The sequence below is a fragment of the Dermacentor variabilis genome, unplaced genomic scaffold, assembly GCF_050947875.1.
Source record: "Dermacentor variabilis isolate Ectoservices unplaced genomic scaffold, ASM5094787v1 scaffold_13, whole genome shotgun sequence".
Taxonomy (NCBI): Eukaryota; Metazoa; Arthropoda; class Arachnida; order Ixodida; family Ixodidae; genus Dermacentor; species Dermacentor variabilis.
The window spans coordinates 7,276,832-7,302,036 of record NW_027460291.1 but is presented as its reverse complement, the minus strand read 5'-3'; the positions used below and the strand labels follow the sequence as shown (position 1 = coordinate 7,302,036).

Genomic DNA, 25,205 nt, shown 5'->3' with positions numbered 1-25,205 from the left:
CGTAGACTCGTATAAGTACCTCGGCATAACCTGTTCTACTACCCTAAATTGGTCACATCATGTCAATAACTTAGCCAATGCCGCGAATCAAACCCTCGGTTTTCTCCGCCGGAATCTAAGGCTTGCTCCCCCATCAGTAAAATTGTTAGCTTATGTTACATATGTCCGCCCTAAGTTAGAATATGCATGCTCTGTCTGGGATCCTCATCAACATAACCTATCTAATACACTGGAATCAATTCAAAACCGTGCAGCCCGGTTTATCAACTCTGAATATTCTTATCATGCAAGCGTGTCTGAACTAAAATCCCGTGCCGGTCTTACTAATCTAGAATCGCGACGTCTTATTTCTAGACTGTGTCTTTTTCACAAATTCTATCATTCACCACTCCACATTTCAGCTATATTACCAGCTCATCGTCAGTCCAGCCGCATTAACCACAGCAAAGCTGTGTATCCTCCCCCGGCGCAGACTACCTCTCATCTACGATCATTTTTTGTGAAAACCGCCAGGGACTGGAACGGTCTGTCTGCCGACATCACGCACCACTCCGACGCTCATCACTTCAAGGCTGCTCTCAAAACACTGTTTTGTTAAAGCCCATCCCTCATGTAATACCCCATCTCTGGGGCCTTTGAGGTATAATAAATAAATAAATAAATAAATAAATAAATAAATAAATAAATAAATAAATAAATGGTGGCATTGGCACGTAAAGCCATGGAATTAAAGACGATTACGGGTGTAGCGGTGGCGTAGAGGTAGAGGATCCGCCTCGCGTGCAAAAGGACCGTGGTTCGAATCCCGGTGCCGCGCAATTTTCCACCGGACTAATAAAAAAATAAAAATCCGGGTGTTAATAAAATTGCATAAGCAGGCCTGGAGTGCGGCCTGATCCTGGTGACCAGAACCGGTAACGCACTCCCTCACCAGAGCAGGATTGGCCACCCTGGTGCAGGACTTGACCACAACCTCCTATAAGAATACAACAATCAAACCCCGGTCCTCAGTCCCCAGCAGCTGCGAAGTAACTGACCATGGCAGCGGTCACACCTATGATGCAGCAGAGGGTGCTAAGAATTCCTGGATCCGGACAGGCCGCCATTGGAATCTGAACCTGGCAACGTTTAACGCTAGAACGGTATCTAGTGAGTAGAGTCTAGCAGTGCTGTTAGAGGAATTAGAGGGCAGTAAAGGGGATATAATAGGGCTCAGTGAAGTTAGGAGGCCAGAAGAAGCATATACAGTGCTAAAAAGCGGGCACATCCTGTGCTACCGGGGCTTAGCGGAGAGACGAGAACTAGGAGTCGGATTCCTGATTATTAAGAATATAGCTGGTAACATACAGGAATTCTATAGCATTAACGGTAGGGCGGCAGGTCTTGTTGTGAAACCTAATAAGAGGCACAAATTGAAGGTCGTACAGGTCTAAGCCCTACATCCAGCCATGATGACCAGGAAGTCGAAAGCTTCTATGAAGACGGGAATCGGCGATGAGTAAAGTCAAAACAAAATACACTATACTGATGGGCGACTTCAATGCCAAGGTAGGCAAGAAGCATGCTGGAGACAAGTCAGTGGGGGAATATGGCATAGGCACTAGGAATAGCAGGGGAGACTTATTAGTAGAGTTTGCGGAACAGAATAATATGCGGATAATGAATACTTTCTTCTGCAAACGGAATAGCCGAAAGTGGATATGGAGGAGCCCGAATGGCGAGACTAGAAATGAAATAGACTTCATACTCTGCGCTAACCCTGGCATCATACAAGATGTGGACGTGCTCGGCAAGGTGCGGTGCAGTGATCGTAGGATGGTAAGAAGTCGAATTAGCCTAGACTTGAGGAGGAAACGGAAGAAACTGGTGCATAAGAAGCCGATCAATCAGTTAGCGGTAAGAGGGAAAATAGAGGAATTCCGGATCAAGCTACAGAACGGGTATTCGGCTTTAACTCAGGGAAGAGTACCTTAGTGTTGAAACAATGAACGACAATCTCACGGTCATCATTAAGGAGTGTGCATTAGTAGTCGGTGGTAGCTCCGTTAGACAGGGTGCCAGTAAGCTATCGCAGGAGACGAAAGACCTCCTCAAGAAAAGCCAATATATGAAACCCTCAAACCCTACAGCTAGAATAGACCTGGCAGAACATTCGAAGCTAATAAACAAGCTTAAGACAGCTGACATATAGAAGTATAATATGGATAGAATTGAACATGCCCTCAGGAACGGAGGAAGCCTAAAGCAGTGAAGAAGAAACTAGGAATTGGGAAGAATCAGATGTATGCGTTAAGAGACCAAAGCCAGCAATATCATTACTAATATGGGTGAGATAGTTCAAGTGCCTGAGGAGTTCTATAGAGATTTATACAGTACCAGTGGCACCCACAACGATAACGGAAGAGAGAATAGTCTAGAGCAATTTGAAATCCCACAAGTAACGCCGGAAGAAATAAAGAAAGCCTTGGGAGCTACGCAAAGGGGGAAGAGAGCTGGGGAGGATCAGGTAACAGCTGATTTGTTGAAGGATGGTGGGCAGATTGTTCTATAAAAACTAGCCACTCTGTATACGCAATGCCTCATGATCTCGAGCGCACCGGAATCTTGGAAGTACGCTAACAAAATCCTAATCCATAAGAAAGGGGACACCAAAGACTTCAAAAATTATAGACCGATCAGCTTACTGTCCGTTGCTTAGAAAGCATTTACTAAGGTAATTGCAAATAGAATCAGGAAGACCTTAGACTTCCGTCAACCAAAGGACCAGGCAGGATTTCGTAAAGGCTACTCAACAATAGACCATATTCACACTATCAATCAGGTGACAGAGAAAGGTGCAGAATATAACAAACCGTTATATATAGCTTTCATGATTACCAGAAAGCGCTTGATTCAGTCGAAACCTCAGCAGTCATGGAGGCATTACGAAATCAGGGTGTAGACGAGCCATATGTAAAAATATTAAAAGATATCTATAGCGGCTCCACAGCTACCGTAGTCCTCCATAAACAAAGCAACAAAATCCCAATAAAGAAAGGAGTCAGGTAGGGAGATTCGATCTCTCGAATGCTATTCACAGCGTGTTTACAGGAGGTATTCAGAGACCTGGATTGGGAAGAATTGGGGATAAGAGTTAATGGACAATATGTTAGTAACTTGCGATTCGCTGTTGATATTGCGTTGCTTAGTGACTCAGGGGCTTTCAGGGACGGTTCAACGCGTCGTGACCCTGGCCAAGCGTCCGACCCGTGGTTATACCCTTCTCTGCAATAGCCCAATTTGGCCCGTTTGTAGTGGGTCATGAGGCTTGTGCTTTTCGAGCGCACCCCGGGCCTGCTGGACGGCCCATAGTTGTGAGTCCTTGTCTGCAGACTGCAGTGCACCAGGAAGTTTGGGCGGGTAAGTCGTGGAGGTAGCTGTCGTCGGGAACCTGGCACAGTCCCACATGATGTGCTATTGGTCCGCCTGACACATTGCACAAACACCGCACAGCCCAGTCGGATAGAGCTCTGGGTGATGCTCGTGCGGCATTGCGGGGGCGAGGAGTGACGCGGTCTGTATTTGCCTTAGGATTACGGCCTCCTCCGGGCTGAGTGCCGGCTGGGAAGGCCGCATTGTCCATCGAGCTAAGCGGGAACACTTGGTTACTTCGGCATAACTGGTCAATCTGTCCTTGGTTTCGAACCACCATACGGAACGGTCACTCTCGGGGGCGCGGAAAGTAAGCGCTCTCGCCGCCGAGTGGGCCGTCTCGTTGTGGCTCGGTGAGGATGCACACTCGCCGGCGTGCGCCGGGAACCACTTGATACGGACGGTGCTTCCGCGGTCTTGAAGTTGGAGCTTGCCGATAATGGCGGCCGCCGGCGCACATATTCTCCCATTGGCAAAGTTGCACACGGCATTCCTCGAGTCGCTGAGCACAGTGCGACACTCCGCCTCGGTGATAGCCGGAGCGATGGCAACCTCCTCAGCGTCTGTGGCGTTCGTGCACCGCACGCTCGCTGCCGTTGTCTTGGTGCCGGTAGCCGCCGCAACGACCACTGCCGCGAAGCCTTCCCGCATGTATTCCGCTGCGTCCACGTACCGGGCGTGAGGGTCTTGGGCGTGTTGTTCGGTGAGGGCCTTGGCCCGCGCCTGCCGCCGTTCTTGGTTGTACTCTGGGCGCAGGTTTTTCGGGATGGGGTCCACGTAAATGTGGGCCCGCGCCTCATCTGTGATCTCGCACGGTTGCTCGCTGGGGAGCTTGGGGATTGTAACCCAGGGACGTCAGTATACTGCGGCCAGTCTTGGTGGTAGAGAGGCGCTCGAATTGCGCGGTGAGCTGCGCCTCGGCTATTTCTTCTAGGGTGGTGTGGACGCCGAGCTGCAGGAGCCGAGCCGTACTCGTGGTCTCCATTAAACCCAGCGCCGTCTTGTAAGCCCGTCTGATCAGCGTGTTGATCTTGGTCCTGTCAGTGAGGTGCCAGTTGAAGTAGGCAGCCCCAAGGCGATGTGACTAATCACGAACGACTGGACCAGGCGCACGAGACTGCCTTCACGCATGCCCGCCCATCGTGTAGAGACTCGTTGTATGAGCCGGATGGCGTCCATTGCCTTGGCGGTAAGCTTGTTGATGGTCTCATCGTTGCGGCCGCTCTTGTTGAGCAGCAGGCCCAGGACCCTGATCTTTGGAACTTCGGGGATACGTTGCCCCGATGCAGTCAGAATCTTGAGGTGGCCACACTCCCGAAGGGGAGCGCGCTTCCGTCCCGGTCAAAGCGGTGTGAGGAGGAACATCTCGGAATATGCAGGCGAGCACATTAGGCCTGTGCCGTCAAGGTGCTGCTCGATGGCGGTAACCGCCGCTTGCAGCTGTTGCTCGATGCTGGCGTCGGTGCCGCCGGCCGCCCACAGGGTTATGTCGTCGGCGCAGATCGTATGCCGGACGCCGGTCCCCGCTACTGCCCTCGCTACCTCGATCATGACGAGGTTAAAGAGCAACGGCAAGATGACCGAACCCTGTGGGGTACCCGTACTGCCGAGCTTGTGTTCGGGGAGCTTGAGGTCTCCGGCGTGCAGTTCCAGCGTGCGGTTGGTCAAGAAGTCTTGAATATAATTGTAGCTCCTTACCCCCATGTTGAGTCTTGATACTTGTGCTAATATGGCTGAGTGTTTGACTTTGTCGAATGCACTTTGTAAATGGGCACCCAGAAATGCGTTGCTCTCTTGTGTCTTGCTGTCGACGATTTCTTGTTTGAGTTGTAACATGGCTTCTTGTGTGCTGAGTCTGCGCCGGAAGCCAATCATCGTGCCAGGATAGAGGCCTTCGTTCTCTAGGTATTCCTGCCACCGGTTGGCGACCACGTGCTCCAGCACCTTGCCCACGCAGAACGTCAGCGAGATGGGACGCAGGTGGCCGATGTCCAGTGGTTTGCCCGATTTCGGAATCAGGATCGTTCTTGCGTTTTCCACTGTCGGGGAAGCTTACCCGAATGCCAGCATTCATTGAAGTAATGGGTTAGGGCCTCTATAGAAGCATCGTCCAGGTTGCGTAACATGTTGTTGGTAGCGAGATCGGGGGCGGCTGCTGAGCGGGTGTTGAGCTCGTGCAGCGCTACTCGTACCTATGATATTGTAATGTCTCGGTCGAGCCACGCGTTGGGCAGCCCCCCGTACGGCGGATGGGTTTCCATTGGCGTGTCTGGCAGATACTTGGCTTCCAGGCTCCTGATAACAGCGTCTTTTCCTTGCTTTTGTGTGATGGTATGCATGAGGCGGGCTAGGCGGTCGCGCTGGTATGACTTGGTCTTTCGTCTAGGAGGTGCCGAAATAGATTTCATGTACAACTGCGATGCAGTTCCCTGTCAGCTCGGTTGCAGATTTCGTTACACTGCTGACGGCACAGGAGCATGAAATGGTGTTCAATGGCCCTGTTTAAGTCAGCCACCTTCTTCCTCAATTCGCGATTCAACCGGTGCTGCTTCCAACGCGCCTGTATCGAATGTTTGGGCTCAATGAGATGGGCCAGGCGGCTGTCCATGATGATGACGTCTTCGCCTGTTTCTATGGTCTTTGTGTCAACCCGGACAGATTGACAGATGTGATAGCTGCTCTAAGACCAGCATTCTTTATGTTATCTGCCGCAGTTGCTCACTGCTCTGTCGTCCTGCTACTGATCACGAGGCCACTGTGCCGGGGGAAGAGACCTCGCGCTGAGCAGTGGTCGCATTTTGATGGCGAATAACAATTGTTCACGTGAGCAGGTTTTTGTAAACCACAGTCGGCAGGGCAAAAAACAAACACAAACACGGCGCATTTCAAAGCCCAGCATTGAAACCTTAGGCCACGATACACAATCAATTAATAAGTAAGTCAACCAAATCCTTAATTGTGCTAGCTACCCTCTGTACTCAGTTCTTGTTCCACTCACGTCGCGCATAGTGTTTCGTCCTACCGTGCCATTATTCGCCCGTCTCAGCGTGAGCCTGGCCCATCAACGTCAACGGCCCGTCAGGGACAAAGGAAGCCAAGTGTTCGATTCTGCTAAGAATGGTGGCTAGAAGGTTCTTCTTACGTAATAGCAAGCACTTGATTCTTAAGAAGTACTTCCGTATATAGGCGAGGTGGTTTCCATACTAAAGAAAGGGGTCACTGGAAAATGGAGAATGGAATAAGAGCGAACTGGGACCCCTTTAATAACAGCGTACGAAAGGATGCTTCAGCCTGGAGCAAATGTTCCAAATAAGATTAGCCTCCGTCAGGGCCAGCAACTGTTTGCCTGAAGGAAACAGGCCTCTTCGTTAAGACGCCGGCTCCGGACTAAGGTTTTAAACTAGAAGGCACAATGTATGGGTACTACCTGGGGTTCGAAGGGAGGCTGCAGTGTCCGCGCTTGTAATCCATCCCAGTCAAAGCCCTGGAACCACCTGTGAAAAAAAATATTGACTTGAAAATTTTATTGTAACAAATATTAGATAAATAGCGGCATGTCAATGTCATTTTCTACCGAGATTTAATAAAGTATTTTTTTAGAAGTGTTCACCCCACTTGTTCGGAGCTCCCGCAACTAATAATACGTTAATACAATTAATAATTCGTTAATCGTTTTCGCGAAATGAACACTTGTTTCGAAAATTGCGTGACACTTATTAGCATTAGGTACAGCATTATGTCATTGCAGAGAAGAGGCAAATTAGAAAAAAAAAATTTGGCTTAACCTTGTTCCTCGTTGTGAATAGGGATTCCCAAAAGCGCAGCTTTTGCCCAGTAACCACAGCGCTGGTGCGTCGAGTGTAAAGACACGGACTTGAAATCATTTTATTGGTTTTGGACAATTCTCTCGCTGAGAAAGCTCTCGAAGCGTGCAACATTGATTCTTTGGCTCCTTTCCATACGCGGCAATCTTAAACATAAACAACAAAATAACTACCTGCAGACGCTCTCGAAACCTGTCACATCAAGGGAAGCTGTCGCAAAAAGAAAGGGGGCTTTACGAAGCCTCCGCTCACAATTAAAGTAAATATTTTGCTAACATTAAAAAAAATACGGGACCGTATTTATTACAAGCACATACTGCAAACAGTTAAAACACACACTTTCATTATAAATTCTTGAATTCTTGTAGCAGCGGTGCATTTTCTAACCCCAACAGCATAGTTTCAGAAAATATATGCAAACATTTACGCAGCAAATTCGCATGGGCTTTCGAGGTTACCGGTTCGATAAGACGCCGCATCCAAGTTACTGCAGAAATTAGACGGCATATGTCATATGTATGTATGTATGTATGTATGTAATATGTATGTAGCATATGTATGATACTTTAAGTAGACTAATGCCTAGCTAACGAACAGACGAAAGCTTATGCAAATCTCGGATTGCCCTTATGGTTTGTTGCGTGTTAATTCTGGTGTCCCTGTAATGCTTTGGGACCACTATACTGGGTCTAACTTGCATAAATTCCTTAGTAGATCTAATTCGGCATGGCATGTATTCGAGTATTAGCACATGATTGTGTTGTTCTTACATTGTTAATGATCACACAATTTAACAAGAACATTTATGTGGTTGTGAAGAATAGTGTGCTCGTTGGGACTTAAAACTGAGCATAACTGTATCTGTGTTGTTAGGCGTAACACGAAAGAAGGACCGCAGCGTGTATGTACATATTCAGTTAGTTAACGCCAGATACCGGAAGTTCCCCGGTACAAGTGTCTCGGTGTTACTTTCTGCAACAGTCTAACGTGGTGCTCGCATTTATCTTCTAGTAGTGCTTCCGCAATACGTAAGGTTTGGTTCCTTATAGCTTACATGGCGACTGCTGGTTTTAAAACTAGCCCACTACTTTTGTATTAGGGAAAAACTCGACTATGCCGCTATATGTTTGGGACACAATTCCGAAAAAGAGAAAGAAGAAGAGGTATCAGAGGGCGAGAGCACGTTCAAAGCTAAAAAAGTATCGTCCCTTTTAATAAATACGAACGAGCTATCATAGTATTTATTTAATTGATTCAACTGGCTGATTGGTTTAACGACTCATCGCGACAATGAGAGCTACGAGAGACGCTTTCGTTGAAGGCCCAGAAATAATTTCGACCTACAGGCGCTCTTTATTCAGCACCTAAATACATGAAAACAGGAGCTTCTGCGCTTCAGCCAAATGGAATTGTGAGCATCCAGCTCGCGACCTCGTGCCATTGCTATATCCACTGCGCCACCGCCGCGGGGGGGGGGGGGGGGGGGGAGGAGACAGCGTGATATTCAGTAGTTACAATTGCGCAGAAAAATGAGTTGATTGTGGTTGTTGTTTAACTGCCTTACGTATTGCATCACACTTGAGAAAACGAGTTAGGCCTCACAACAGCAGGGAAATGAGGCGCACTCGTGAAAAATCACTCGCACCAATTTTCACTAGGAGAAGCACATGTAAATACTACTTTTTCTCCCTGGAAGTGTTTCAAAGTGGGACAAATGAGTGTGTTTGCGAATTTTTGTTAGTTCATGTAGATTTTCTATTTCTATTTGTGTTGCCCAGTCTTCATTTATTTCTCGGTTGTCATACGTTGTTACCATGTCTCTTAAATGGCCTTTCTTGCTTGGACGCCAAAGTGGGCTGCAATATTGTAAAATATAAAAAAAAACCAAATTTTCCAGGATTACGACTAATCAATCCAGCTTAATTTGGTATTCCTCCTTAGCGTCACTTTAATGCATCGCATGCTTAGCGGTAAGCACTCATATACCATAGCCGCCCCCAGTGAATGTCCCGAGCGTAGTACTCTTGCTCACGTAACGAAGTAATGTATCATGTTGATGAAGGAGCTGTATATTTTCTGACGAAGAATGCACTCCGTAACAGAGCGCACAACTGAAAATACAGCGAAAGCTGTACTATACGTGGCGTTATCTCACTTGTGCTTCTTGATATCCATGATGCCACCCTTCTGGTAGCCGAGCCGTTCGGACGGGTTCTCGCGGCAGAGCCGCTTAATGAGCGACACAGCGTTGCGCGACATTGTGCGCGGGAAGTCGAGCATGTCGATCCCGCGCAGGATGACGTTGTACGTCTTCATCGGGTCGTCGGCAGCAAAAGGTGGTGCGCCCGCGAGCAGCTCGAACATGAGCACGCCCACAGACCAGAAGTCCACCGCACGGTCGTGGCCCTTGTTTAGCACAACCTCCGGGGCCACGTACTCGGGTGTGCCGCAGAATGTCCACGTCTTCTGGCCGGCTGGAACGCGCTTCGAGAATCCGAAATCCACCTGGAAAAGGAAATGCGGTTGAGTTCCCGCGAATATATACGATGGAGCTTAATGGCATACTTTGTGGTCACGCGCCCACTAAGGTAAGCGGGATAGCGACGAACAGCACAAGAAAGGGTTGAGCGTGGTTGAAAATAAGATCTGCAGGTAAAGTAAACTGTGCGCATGTGTACATACCTTTGTACACATCCGACGCTCAGGAAATAATCAGCGCTCGTAGCGCCCACTGCTGAAAGGTTCCCTGTTTTCAATGGGACGTGCTCATATTTCGGCAATAACAAAAAATTCACCGACGAATAGATTACTGCCTTATGCGAAATTTGAGGGCAGCTCGATATGTGTTTTCTTATCGCGATTGATTGGTTGGCTTGGACAATCGGTCCCGTGCAGCACAGTGCAAACGGGGGGAGGTGCGGCGGAACTGCCTCGCTAATCTTGAGATCACGAGAGGCAGCGCGTGGCGTGCGTGACGCATGGGCGACATTCACAGAAGCCGCCGGCTACAAACCTCCCAGACGACGCGGGCTACTCTGGCGCTATCTAGTAGCCAAAATCTCCTACCTATGCTTTTTTTCACCCTTTCCTCGAACCCTCCTCCGCTTTCTTTCTCGCACCTTTTCTGTCTGGCCAATTTTTTCATGCCCCGCAGCGTTCGCTGTCCTCTTTCGCTGTGCTCGTTGGCTCGGTTACTCGGGGAACGCTAACGCTCGCCTCAGGAACGGGTGCCCCGTCGTCGGAAACTCCGCCGTTTCGGTGGCAGAGGTAATTTGAGCCAGAAATCGGGAGGACGGGAAAGCAAATCCGCTTCCTTTGCTGCACGGCCTCCTGGATCGGCGCGCGCCCACGCGCACAGATCTAGGAGGCCGTGCCCTTTCGCCCCTCCTCTCACCTGCTCACTCTTTGCCTACCCGCGCAACTCCCTCACCTTTGACTGGCTCCGCGCGCGCCCGTCGGCTAGGCGGCAACTTAGCCCGCTGCATGAAGTTTATGTTTCGTTCTCTACTGTTATCGGGACGAGTGTGTTGTTATGCGTTGACCGTCGTGGGCAGTTTCGTCAGTTTCGTGGTCCTCGATAGCGGTGTGCTTGTGCTCCGCGATGTTTCACCCGTTTCACCACTCGCGCCGCTCGTGCAACATGGAGTGGTGCATAAATGCCTCCAAAACAAGCCCTGCAAGGTTCTTCCGGGTGCCTAAAGACAACCGGTGAGCGCGCAGACCCAAGGACATCGGAAGGCGCGTCTACACGAACACGGCCCTGTCCATGTGTGGGCTCCATGAGTCTACGGACGTCGTTGCGCCTTGATTGTGCTACACTTCCTTCTCACCGGTAGAGAAAGCTGACAAATAAATATTCCTTTTGATTGTCACCTGGTCTATGACTTGTGTTTTTCTGTGCAAAACTTCATTCTGCAACTTCAGTAGCGCACCCAGCTTTCCATTCCGCCCTCAGTGCTTTTTCTGCGTGTCACTGTTGTACAAACGTAGCAACATCTGAAAAATTGCTGTTCGTGTTTATGTATTATCTCAGTAATTGCGGATGGGAAAACCGCGCGAACAACCTTCATGTGTAGGCATGATACGCTTTTTTTTTCTTCTGGAAAGTATGATTGTTGCAAGTGACCCATATGCATATTTTTGCAGTTCATGTTTATTACACAAAGGAGTGCCAAGGAGGTATGACTTAGTGCCTTAAGTTATGTAATTTTACTGCTGAACATTGCATTCGTGGTGAAAGAAAAGTAGTGTTGTTGGCTTATTTCACGTGTTTTTTTTTTCATTGAGGAATAGACATATATGCGAATGTTTTCTATGTGCTGCTGCAAAAGTTGTCCACTTGAGTAAACTTACCCGCCGTGGTTGCTCAGTGGCTATGGTGTTGGGCTGCTGAGCACGAGTTCGCGGGTTCGAATCCCGGCCACGGCGGCCGCATTTCGAAGGGGGCAAAATGCGAAAACACTCGTGTGCTTAGATTTAGGTGCACGTTAATGAACCCCACGTGGTCAAAATTTCCGGAGTCCTCCACTACGGCGTGCCTCATAATCAGAAAGTGGATTTGGCACGTAAAACCCCATATAAATTAAGATTATAAGAGTAAATTTGAGTAAATACAACTTGAATAATTATTGGTGCCAAGGGGGAGCAGAAGCTCCCCCTTGCCATCAATATTCAAGCTGTGGCCAAGTGCCAAATAATGTGATAGTATGCATTTTCGTTTTCAGTACAATGTTATTTGTGTTCTGCCATGTCTTTTTTCATTTTGTTCAGTAGCAATGAACATGTCACGCATTTCATATGCTTTTGTGCAGGTTTATCCGTCAGTTCTTTTTTTTTTGGTGTGGCTGTCAATGAAACACTCTTAGGATTTTATTCTATTTTTAGGTATTTTGCGTGCCAGCGTTTTCGCCATTACCAGTGAATTTTTCTTTTCTTTAGTTGTCATGGCTATACCATACACGTCGTCCAGTTCTGTGCAATATCTCAGTGAGTATATCAGAAGCTCTCAGTTCGCATATCAGAAGTTCTTCTAGACTTTGATCTTTAGGGTATAATATAGAAATATTTTATATGTGGTGTGCATGAAAGAGCCTTCACGTTTTCTTGAGTATTAGTTTTTTTTATTTCACTGTCTGAACTATTGTGTTGCCATGTACATGTGCATGGCCATGTACATGTCATGCATTTTTCAGCTTTGTTCATTTTCTGAGCGTGTATCATACCAAGTGATGCAAAAATATTTGTTTTCGGGAACGGAAGTCAATAAAACGAGGCCAAAAATGCGTTGTGTTAAAAGAGGAATTTATATATGTTCTGGCATATGCTGGCTTACTCAAAGTACGGACAAGACTGCACACGTGCTCACGCATACAAAACTCGCGGCGCACCTCGCTACAGGTCACAAACAATGCCTGCGGTAGCGCGTGCGCGCGATAAAGAAAATACACGCCGCGGACAGGCAAAGAGAAAGGAAAAGTGAAGGTTCGCGGGGCATGGGGAGGGGTGGAGAGGGAGCGGAGCGGGTCGTCATTATAAAAAACAAAAAAAGAAAAAAAAAAACAAAGGCGCTACCGTTAGGAGGTGCCACGCGACTGCTGTTCTTGTTGCCATGGCAACGTAAACAATCATGTGCGCCGTCATTTTGGCAAAGTATCGCCCTCCTGCTAGGGCTGCAACTAAAGGGGACCTTGGCGCTAGGCTCGATAGAGCGTCTGCTTAAAACAGCCAATGGCAGCCATGCGGAGATTCGCCCATGTGGGGTGCCTAAAGGCTGATTCCCACCGGCGACTGACAGCGGTCGCGTGACCAAGTTGGCCGCAAAGCCGCTAGTAGCAAATAGTGGCTTTTATGGAAAGCCACTATTTTGTGCCCGTCGCTCACTGCTCGATTTTTTCACTCGCGTGAGCCTGGTCGTAAAACTGCCAAACCAATCAGCGGCGCCGAAAGTTATATTATCATGTGTTGTCACCCGGCGTTCTCCGGCGTCGTGTCAAATACAAACTCCACGCCACCATGCCAGACTGCGGGCTTGTAATTGGTGTCTTGTTTCCTGATGTTGGAGCGCAGCAGTTCCAGTAACGTGTCGAATGTATGCGGTAGAATTCGCAGGAAGCTAAACAGCCGCGAAAGCGAGCACAAATATTAATCACCGATTTCCTCGCAACGCGTTCTAGAAATTACAACTTACTGTCGGTAATACTCCTCGTCATGCTCGCATAGTTCGGGCGAATGGGGGTTCGCGTGGCCGCCACTTATCGCGAATGGAAGCACTAGCGCTGATTTTTCTTCGGAGGCTTCCGCTCTACCACAGCTGACATCACGGTAGAGCAATTGAGCACAGTGACGACGACTTCAACTTCGCGCGAATCAATATCCGTGGCTGTTGCCGGAACGCAAAACTGGCGAAGTACGCGCGAACTACGTGGACCCGTAGAGTTTTCACTCAGGACGATAAACTCCGGGACTGCCACTTCCAGGTCGCGCTCAGCCTGGCTTGCCGGTGTGACCATTGGTCGCCTTTAGTTGCTTTGTAGTCTGCAGTCGGCGTCCGACGTCCTCGACTTACTGAAGTCGCCGGTGTGATTGAGCCTTCGGAGTGGCATTCTCAAAATCGTAGAGGCGCGAATTCCACAAAGTCCGTAGAAAGGCACGGGAGCTGTACCGCACTTGACATATTCACCAGTGTCACCATCGGGACCTGAAATTCTGTTCCCATGACGTGTAATGTTTAAACAATTAGACTCTTAGAAACTGCTAAATTGGCGCCTAGTCGTTCAGGACAAAGACGGCCCCCTTTGAAAAAAACTAGACAGAAACCTCAGAATTGCTCTGAGATACAAGTAGTAGTCACCCATAGCTTTCGTTTCAGCCTGTTATTATGACTTGGCGTGCAGAAATAAATGTTGCAGTTTCGCTCGGAATGCGAAGGAACGATTGCGAGAGTAAATTAGCGGAAAGCTATACGAAGTAAAAAGACGAGTTTCAGCGGCCGTATAAGCTTGTAAACATAGGAAATACCAACTAAATTAACAAGCATGGTGTCACGCGCGCACAAGCAAACATGAAAACATTTTACTCGATGACCGCGGAAACTCACTGTCGAAACGCTGGAGTAAGGAAGCGCGGCAGAAGCAGCAAGCAAACTGAATTTTGTGTTGCGTCTCGAATCAACGTGAACTAAGCCGTGAAAACACAGCGCGCGGCGGGCTCTGTCCCCGTTGCAGATGGCTTTCAAGGTGCAGTGGCTTTTGGCGCGTAAAACCCCAAATATTATTAAGGTACAGTGGCCCGCCCTTCTACCCCTCACCCGAAGCCTTGCGGGCGACAGAAGACGGCGCGCTGCTTTCCTGTCTTGCGTGAACGAGACGGAGCCACGGTCACCGGCTCGCACGCGTTCACTCACACGTGCAGCGTACGGCAACGATTGTATCGCCCTTGGACGACTTGATGTGGAACCTCACGCCGACGGTGACAGCAGAAATATATATATATATATATATATATATATATATAGAGAGAGAGAGAGAGAGAGAGAGAGATGGATAGATAGATAATTGATATCGCAATAAAACTCCTGCTTAACTCAAGTTTTCTAAACGCAGTCACAACTTCGACCGTAGTAATTTGGAAATTCCCACCGTAACATGGCCTAATTTACCTAAGCCTTGGCTGGGTGATCGAAAGGGCGTACCGCCTGTCTCCACTTAATACTTACGACCAGATTTCGAATCACAAAATCCTGTTCCGATTTTTTTTACAGCATCACTTAAAATCAAGTTGTTTATTTTTTCGCTGAAGGGCGTCAACCAAACTCTTTCTCGCAGTTCCGGTTTCACTGGTGGAAAAAAGCCAGTAAAATTTTCACGTTTAAATATTTCTGATTACGAAACTTATGCTGCGGTCTTTTGGCGAGTGTCGAAGATGAAATACAGCAACACTCCTTGAAAAAGCTTCAGTCTACCTTTAGGTCATGTGCCTGTGCTTGTAAATATCTTTATAAGCTTCTTCCAGTGACCTGTAAATTTCATAAATAGCCAAATTATGCTATGGTGCTAGCATGCGGATGTTCTTGTAGCATTATTATTGAAATGCGCACAACTTAACCTCCACTGAATGCATTTCTAGTAAAACTAAGTGTATTTGAGGAGTCTGATGAATACGCGCTGGGACTCCCCAAGAGCACCGGGACAGAGCTTCAGATGCAACTGGGGGTACACAATACCCCACTTGAAGAAATCGCCGAAGTTCAAGAACGGGCTGAAATGACAAGACTCTCTGGAACCAAACCAGGTAGCGAAATCCTAGCCAAGCTTGGGGCCCTGTAACGTAAAACTATTCCAATATGTTTCTATTCCAATCTCCTGACGTCAAATTTGCGTAACCACCAACGCAAGCACCGGGCGGTCACCCGCGGAGTTGTCTGAACAGACCAATCAAACGCTCTCCTCGTTCATAAGATGTCACTTTTGTTTGCTTGAAAAACGAATAACATTGCCTACACTGAGCAGCTTGTCGTACTTAATTGGCTGACAAGAGGCGAGGAGAACGCTCAAGTGGAGAGGGATTCGATGGGGCCGAGCCACTACACTGAAAGTCGATAACCGGATGAAGAGGGTGGTGCCGGCCTTTACGATTGGTCGGCTTTCCCTTACTTAGCTTGCGGTGGCTGGACGAAAATCGCGGCGGCATGCAACGGAAGCTCAAGAATGTTGCTAAAACGGACCCTCAGCAAAGAAAAGTTGGCAGAATGACGGGGTAAACGTGCCGAAAGTGCTCGAAAACGTTACACGGCCACGCAAGAAGTTTTAATATACTCAAATACACCCATGCTCTCCGGCAGGTGCGAGTAGCCAGCGTCTGAGCGATCGGCGGCAGCCATCTTCTATTCCTTTCGGAACGGGGCAGCCTGCGGCTATTCCGAAGAAAATTCAGTTTTGTTCGGCATATTAATGCATCTTTATCGCGTGCACGTCACTTTGACGCGGTGAGTTCTTGCGGTTTTGTGACGTCGCGTGACAGGCAGGTGAAGTGGGCGCAGCCCGAAAACTTTTTACCAATAGCCGAGGGCTAATGGCGAAAAGGGGTCGAATCAGAAATAACTGTTTTTCTTTTTTCTGACAAATCATGCATAACCAGTGTGTACACATCATATCAGATGGGGAGGTGTCGCAGTTTTCGTGACGTCGCGTGACAGACAGGTGAAGTGGAGGTGGTAGAAAGAAGTTTTTGACCAATCGTGGAGGGCTGATAGCAGAACTGGAATAGAAAAGTTTGGAATAGTTTTACGTTATAGCGTCCTTGGTCATGACACCAAAACAATCGAGAATCTATACGAAAGCGTTCCGACGGACTCACGCAACTCCTACACGGTTCGCCCACTCCCGCGGAACATGAACCCGGCGCACCATCAACCCAGAAGACTGGCACGCGGATCGTTCATCCTGCGCGAAATACGTGATAAGAAGATCCTAGCCTGTTTCGTAGACGCGGCACAGTACCCGTCCAGGAAGGCCTTCGTTACCACCACGGTCAGGAGGCAAGGTCAAGTCACAAAGGCTCTCACAGTCAAGACCCACAAGTCCAAGATCGCAGAACAGGTCGCCATCGCACTCACGCTCAAAGACCCGACCACCACCCACGTCTACAGCGACTCACGCTCCACCGTCAAAGCCTTTCAGAAAGGAGCTGTTGCAAGACAAGCACTACAAATAGTCAATACATCCGCACCGCTGCAGCATCACACCATCTGCTGGTTCCCGGCACACGTCGGAGAGATCGACGACGCCTCTCTAAATCACTCTGAGATGGCAGTCAGGAGCGCGCGAGACCTAACGCTCCGCGACGTCAGCTATTCTGGTCGTGACCATCCCAGCGAGAATCGGGACCCTCCCTCCACATACAACGAGATCACAAAGCACTTTTATCTAGCCCGTAGAATATACAGCACACCTCACAATAAGCTCACCAGGCCTCAAGCCCTCACGGTCAGAATCCTTCAAACCAACACGTAGGCCACGCAGAACTGACTACATCACTACATGCCTGAGCTATACACAACATCGCATTGCGAAAGTTGCCATAGCACACTAGACGTACATCACTTGCTCTGGCCGTGTGGTCGGACCATGCAAACAAGAAACTAGACTCCGCTAGGCTACAAGAAGCATTACGCAGCACGGACCTGGCGAAGCAGCTCTGGGCCATTCAGCGAGCCCACGATGCGGCCAGGGAGTTAAAACTCCTGGCCCCAGCATTTGAGTAGCCCGCACTATGGGGTCTTACGCCCCGTAGCACGCAGGACCTTCCAATAAAATTATTCCATCCATCCATCCATCCATCCATGTATACGCGTCGTTTCGCTCAGTGAGACAAAGAATATCATAAAAAAACTAAGCAATATGAAGGGAAAAAACTACACTCATGCCGGTCTATTCGCGCGAGTGAAGTGCATGTTCAAGAGGCGCGATCCCGGGCGTCGTGTTCAATGTGCTTTTACTGCAGGTTTTGTGTGTTCTTACACCGTTCTGCTTTTTTTTTCTTTTCTTATATTGTAGACTGGGCTCTCAGAATCTGTGAGGTGAATAAATTTAATTTAGCTATCCATTTTTTCTGCGTGACTTCAAATTTTGTGTCGATGAGTGTTAAAGCAATGTCTGCTAGCAGGCGTAACATTCGACGCACAGCCGCTCATATTTTGCCTACAACCTTTCTGTGTTGCAAAGAATTCGTACTGATATTTTGTTGTTCCTGAGTAGGTCTGCTACCCTCCACAGTGGCCTAGCGGTTATGGTGTTGCGCTGCTAAGCACGAGGTCGCTGGATCAAATCCCGGCAGCGGCCGCCCCATTTCGATGGGGGCGATATGCAAAAACAGCCTTGTCCGGTGCGTTGGGGGCCCGTAAAAGATCCTCTGGTTGTCAAAATTAATCCACAGTCCCCCACTACGGCATGCCTCATAATGAAATCTCGGTTCTGGCACCTAATACCCCAGAATTTAGTTCAATTCAGTATCTTTGCTGTGTTGTTGACTCACGTAGACGAATTTCGTCAGAATATGTTAAAGCCTTCAAAATCATTTGCTACCAGACATGCATGAATTCGGGGTACAAAGGGCTCATTTATTTCACAGAAATCGTCATGAAAAATTACACCAGTACACATAAGAAATTGTCCCGCTACGGTAAGTTAATCATATTTGCGGCGACAATGACAGCCTACTTAAGCTAACGTGAAACAACCGCACGATGAAGCGTGATTGAGGCTGCGATCACAACGGTGGAATACAGCATGGGGCTAAGTGTGTAATTTTCAAGATATGTCCTCAATTAAGCTATGCTTACGTATATATTTTCTAACATCGTGCACTTACCTGTCTCGCCACTTGCCAATCTCGCGCGCAAGAGAGGAAAGTGGGAGCGGGCGCATGTCTTCCATCGGGCGCATGTCCCCGGGGGACGGCGCTGTACTCTGGCAGCAACTGCGTATTCCGTGGCCGCACGTGCTCGCGCGCGGCCTATCTTCAAAGCGATCTGCAGAGTGTAGGGGTGCTATAACGTAAAACTATTCCAAACTTTTCTATTCTAATTCTGCAATCAGCCCACCGTGATTGGTCAAAAACTTTCTTGAACCACCCCCACCTCACCCCTCTGTCACGCGACGTCACGAAAACCGCGATAGCTCCCCATCTGATATAATGTGTGCACACTGATTAAGCATAATTTGACCGAACAAAGCAAAAATAGTTGTTTATGATTCGACGCCTTTTTTCCATTAGCCCTCGGCTATAGGTCAAAAGTTTTGGGGCTGCCCCCACTTCACCTGCCTCTCACGCGACGTCACAAAACGGCAAAATCTTACCCGGTCAAAGTGACGCGTACGTGTTAAAGATTCATTAATATGCCGAACAAAATCGAATTTTCTTCTGAATGGCCGCAAGCTGCCCTGTTCCGGAAGGAATAAAAGATGGCTGCCACCGATCGCTCCGGCACTGGCTACTAGCCTCTGCCGGAGAGCATGGGTTTATTTGCGTGTAATAAAACTTTTTGCGTGGCCGTGTAACGTTTTCGAGAACTTTCGGCACGTTTACAACCTCGTTCTGCCAACTCTTCTTTGCTGAGGATCCATTTTAGCGTTATTCTTATGTTTCCGTTGCATGCCGCCGCGATTGTCGATGAGCCACCGCAAGCTAAGTAAGAGAAAGCGGACCAATCACAGACGCCGGCACCACCCTCTTCATCCGGTTATGGATATACAGTGCAGTGGCTCGGCCCCTTCGAATCCCTCTCCACTTAACCATGCTGCTCGCCTCTCGTCAGCCAATTAGATAAGACAAGCCGCTCAGTGCAGGCAATGTTATTCGTTTTTCAAGCAAACAAAAGTGACCTCCTATGAACGAGGGGAGCATTTGATTGGTTTGTTCAGAGAACCCTGTGGGTCACCGGCCGATGCTTGCGTCGGTCGTTGCGCAAATTTGACGTCAGGAGATTGGAATAAAAACACATTGGAATAGTTTTACGTTATACGGCCCGAGGTCTGCAGAGGGTTTATACTTTTCGGCGTGCTGTGTTCTCACCACTCAATTTGCGTGGGGGCAATAGAAGGCGCTCACTGCTGCTGCCGCGGTTCCTCACGCCAGGTAAACATGAACAAATTATACTTGATGACCGCGGACATCAAAACGCTGGCGTCAGAGAGAGCGGCAGCAGCAGCGAGCAAATATCCCTTCGTGCTGCCTCTCGCTTCAACACTAACTAAGCGACGACAACAAGCGCACATGAAACCATCAGCCCTCGGCGCACCTAGACTCTGTACCGACAGCAGATTGCTTTCAAAATAGGGCCCGCGCGTCCACGCTCAACCGCACCTAGCGCTGCTGCTGCCAAAGAACAACTCCCCCCTCCCCTGCTTTGTTGCGGACGATGGAAGGCGACATGCGTCCTCCATAGATTCCTTCCTTGCGCGCATGACATTGAGCCACCATCCTCGCCTCACCCTCGCACGCTTTCAGTCACACCCACAGCATACAGCGCGCGCCAACGATGTTATCGCACATGGACTTGACACAGAACATACCGGCGACGACAACGCCGACGGCAGAAATTCACATGGCAATGGCATATGATTTATTTCGCAAGAAAAAGAAAAATTTGCCCATTGCCGATCTGGAACCATGTGCGGCGTATCAGCTGCATTCCTTTAGCTTATATTTAGGAACTTGGGATTGGAAGCGGGGGGGGGGGGACTTTCCTGCATATTATCACTGCTTCGTCTACTCGAAATAGTGCTCGATGCACATATGTCCCTGCGCAAGTATGTGCAATATGCTAAATTAATTCGGACATTTCGATGACGATCATTGTAGCTTAATTTGTGTAACAAAGGACGTTTGTGGGAATCCTTCTAAATTTGAATTACAATATAGATTTAAAGTTTGGGTCAACTTTTGGCCAAATGAGTGAGAAAAAGCATTTTCAAACGCTCAAGTTAAATTATATCATGAGGTGAAAGCATCGGGAGCCAGCAATTGCCACTTCAATGTCTACTTTAAGGCGCTAGCCAGCGGTCACGTATCTTTAGATTTTGGAGTACGATCTGTGGCTGCTGCGCTGAGCTACATGAGCTCGCAACCTAGCGCCAACTGCTGTTCGCCTTGTTCCTGTTGAGCTTAAGTTACCATGAAGTTATGCATACCATATTTCACTAGTTTCATCCTGCATGGGTAAGGTAAACGTAAATGAGCAGTACATCGGGGCTGCAATGACAATGCGTCCATTGGGGGTACTCTGCTTTAGCGGTATGCACAGGTTTTCCGAATAGGATGCCCCCTCCCCCCTCCATAAGTGGTGCCTGGTATAAACTTTTAGTCTGCTTGGCTTCAGCGTGATACATTACTGCATAAAGTTCACTTTCAAGCATCGCGGAAGGTTCGTAGAAACACAGTAGACAGCTTCATGCTGCTGCCCACCTCGGCCTGCGTTATTTCGAAGCAGCGTAGTCCACTCACGAAGCGCTATGGGATTACTAGAATGATGTTCGGGAGATGTAATTGTGTAGAACGCCGCCGTAATGTAGCTGCGCCGAGGACTTCGCATACACGTATCCCACATATGGGGAAAACAGCCAGATACATACGACGTACGCATAACCGTTAAAACTGAGCTGACCCATTTATTGCATCTCTTCAAATAATAAAGAGAAAGCACGTCAAGTATTTACACACTAGGAAACGTAAAATGAGCGCTGGAAATCGTTTGTCACGTGTATACAACTCTACTTAAAGGGTGAAGCCGAGCATACAAAACCATATTTCGGTAAACTGTACTTCTGGCGAAATGCTTCGACGAGCACGCCACTTGTACGCAACCATTGCAAAGCTTGGAAGAAACAGCAATCGTCGCTGTTTCATGCTACGCAGGGCTACGAGTGCAAATTTCTCGGAAAATTCACACATATTTTTGTTGCCAAACTTGTTTCAGACAAACTACCAACTGTTGTCACCGAAGGCATCCCAGAATGCCTTCTACCTTTTGATACCTTCTTTTCTCACAAAGTGAAGTCGATCAATGAAAGGGCCAGTGTGCTATTTATCTACATGAGAGAAGGCTACGCGCGCACCTCCCATGAACTAAGTGGCTAGACACTCCGTTTTATGTGGGGCATTAAGTTTTACAGTCGCGCAACCGCAGTCCCGTCGACGCTGTTTTATCATTTCATCCCACTTTTCGGTGGCAACCACTGCAAACGCGCAGATTATCTACCGACAGGGTCACGTAGGCGCGCAGCGGCCTTCATTGCTCCTCAATAAAAGCGGAGACGTCAAACACTGCAGAAGTGTGACAGGCGATGCCTGCCTGCTCAGTTGCTGCAAGAAGACTTAAGCGTGCATGATCTCGAAGGTCAGGTTCGAGACCCTGGAAAGCATTGGCGCCCGCAGGCCTGAGACACATGATCAAGATCCGCGCATGCGACCACCGTCAGAAGCGAATTTGTATAGGTTCTCTCACGCTTACAGTCCACTTCGCATGGTTTCGAATAAAGAAGCAAGGAAGCAAGGCTGCACTGGCATCGGAAGCCTAAGAGTAACATTCACACAACACTCGTCTGACGACTCGGAGCAATGAAGGTTGCGCCGACGGTGAAGTGGAATACTTGTTATTGCTCTTGTGCAAAAAAGACTGCTGTTGTTGCAATATTAAAAAGATTGAGCTCGTGTAGTGTGGGAAGCTGTCACTCATCGAAATTTCGAGGCGTGCTCGTCACTATCATAAAGGAGCGCGAGCGTTTATAGCAATGGCCGCAATGCCGTCGCCCAACCAACACTGAGAGTGCAAGTCCATGCAGCAAGTTAGGTTTGACTTGATTCGTGGGGTTCAACGTGCCAAAGCAACTCTGGGCTATGAGAGACGCGCTAGTGCAGCCGTTTGGATAAATTGTGACCACCTGGGAGTCTGCAACGTGCAGATAAATGCAAGCGCACTAGCCTTTTCGCATTCAACGTCTGACCAAACTACGGCCCCCGGGACCAGGAATCCAGCCAGCCACCTCGTGATTAGCACTAGAACACTATAGCCACTGAGGCAAGCCAGGTTAACGGAGGTTCCGTCCCAGATACCAGTGTCTGCTTAGCGCTACGTGGGCGACATTATGTGCAGCGTTGAATGGTCAAAGTCGCTGGTGCGGTCAAATGGATGATTCCGGCATGTAAGTGACAGTATGCAGAGCTAACGCATAGCAGGTCACATGGAAGATAGTGTATATGGGCTTGAAACGTACAACATAATCAGACGACACTCTCACTTTGTGAAATATTACTAAATGAGAACGGACGCAGTTCCCGTGTAGTTACCTTTATCTAACATTTATATTCTGCGTGAACTTCACCCAAGAAAGCATGTCAAAGAATTCGGGACATCGACTGTTAGCGTCATTCAGTTGGGAAAGTCTTAAATATTGACCACTGCGGAAAGCTACTTGATGAACTCAAATCACATTACTGATGAAACCTATACGACATTCTCTCACAAAGAACAAAGTCTGGCGTTGTGATAGAAAATCATCTGGGTTCAATGGCCACTTCTATATGCCATTGAAACTCATAATATGTTAAGAAAGTTGATATAACAACAATGCGCATTCATCCGCTGAAAGCCTACTTGCGTAACAACTACGATATACTCCTGGCGTACGTCAAGTTTCTCTGTGTAGCGGAAAGTCGTAAAGGGTCAAAAACATTTTTTTGCAGAACACTCAGCAATGAAGCAGTATCGCAGGGACATGAATCTGTATTACAATTGTAGGTCGTTTGAGAGCGGATTAGTCTTTCTTGAAAAGGACAAACAGCAGAGAAAACTGTACTCGAAATAGCTGCGTGAAAAAGAACACTTTCAATCGACATTGGGCAATAAAGTGACTCCGACGCATGATGTGTTTATGAAGAAAAATATTTCCGTTAGAACTTTTCATCCCCTGCGTCAAAGATGCTGTGGCCTCAACATAGGCCTAAAATTAGGTGCTGCGGAAGTTTTTTTCAAGGCTAACCGATAAAATTCCACAGCTTCTGTAGCAGACCATGAAAGCGTGTAATGGTACACAGCTGAATAAATGTAGTTAATGTGTTCTAAGTGGAGTCACCTATAAGTCTCTGCAATCAGAAATGAGAAAAAAGATGGCGCTGAATTCGCTAGATTTGTTGCCTTCGAAAATGTCAAAATTCTGCAAAGCCGGTAGCTTCATGCTAAAATGACACTCGTTGTTGTAATCAATGACAGAGAATTAAGAAATGTTGAAGGAATAAATTAAAACATAATACAAGATCTGATATTTTTATAATTTACGGTAAGAAAAACTAGTTGTCAAACAAGACAGTCTTATTACATTGAGGAGTACCAGTGACTAAGCTGAGGAGAATGTTCGAGGGAGATGTGGAAGCGGTACACGCGAACCGAACTCGACGTCCCTAATTCGGGTTTATGTAGTAATAATTATGGAGCAGACAACGCTGCATAGGTATTCATGTATTCTGAAACCGCTAATTCTGAGCTTACAACAAAACGACTGAGCTTTCTCAGAAGTGCACGAAGAAACGAGTTCAAAAGTTTGTTCTTGTGAAGCGAGCCGAAGCAGGCACCCCGAGACTAATGCGCTTTGAATGACTTAGTGTGCTCTCGGCAAGATTTTTGACCGGAGCTCAACACCATTTGCAGGGCCCTGTTAACGTACCGAAGCTGCGAATCGGGTTATATGCGACGACATGGTGGGGTGCTCCAAATTATTTCCGTCCCTAGCGGTTCTTTAAAGTGCACCCATATCACGGTGCGAGAGCATTTTTGCATTCAGCATCCACATTATTGCAGCCGCTGCGGCAGGGATTTGAAACAATGACCTCGTGCACAGCTGCAGAACGCTTTATTCACTGAGCCATCGTGGCGTGTGCTGACAAAAACTAAAAAAGTAGTCGACCAATATTTCCATTTACTTTGGTGGCAGAATGTTTGAAGCACGGGCGCTATAAAGTAAGGCTATTCCAAACTTTTCTATTCCAAGGGCGCTATAACGTAAAGCTATTCCAAACGTTTCTATTCCAATTCTGCAATCTGCCCTCCGTGACTGATGAAAAACTTTTTTGGAACACCCCCACGTCGCCTCTTTGTGACGTGACGTCACAAAAAATGCGATAGCCCTCCTTCTGATATGACGTGTACACACTGATTATGCATGATTGGACCGAGCAAAAGAAAAATAGTTCTTTCTGATTCGATGCCTTTTCGCCATTAGACTACGGCTTTAGTTTTAGAGCTGCACCCACTTCACCTGCCTGTCACACGACGTCACAAAAGGGAAGTGTACGCGTTAAAGATGCATTAATATGCCGAACAAAACTGATCTTTTTCCCGAATAGACGCAGGCTGCTCTAAGTAAGAGAAAGCCGAGCAATCGGAGACGCCGACACCACCCTACTCAGACGGTTATCTAT

At 47.9% G+C, this 25,205-nt stretch overlaps 1 protein-coding gene across 2 annotated transcripts in view; it reads right to left on the bottom strand.

Moving 5' to 3' along the window:
• The window catches only part of LOC142566810 (cGMP-dependent protein kinase, isozyme 1-like), a 464,172-nt gene that overhangs the window by 11,703 nt on the left and 427,264 nt on the right, over positions 1–25,205 (bottom strand). For both annotated transcript variants that reach the window (XM_075677691.1, XM_075677692.1), the window contains 2 exons: positions 9,391–9,740; positions 6,839–6,905 (listed from right to left, as the gene is read on the bottom strand). In XM_075677691.1, the coding sequence (XP_075533806.1) occupies positions 6,839–6,905; positions 9,391–9,740 (417 nt within the window). The remainder of the gene's footprint in view (positions 1–6,838; positions 6,906–9,390; positions 9,741–25,205) is intronic.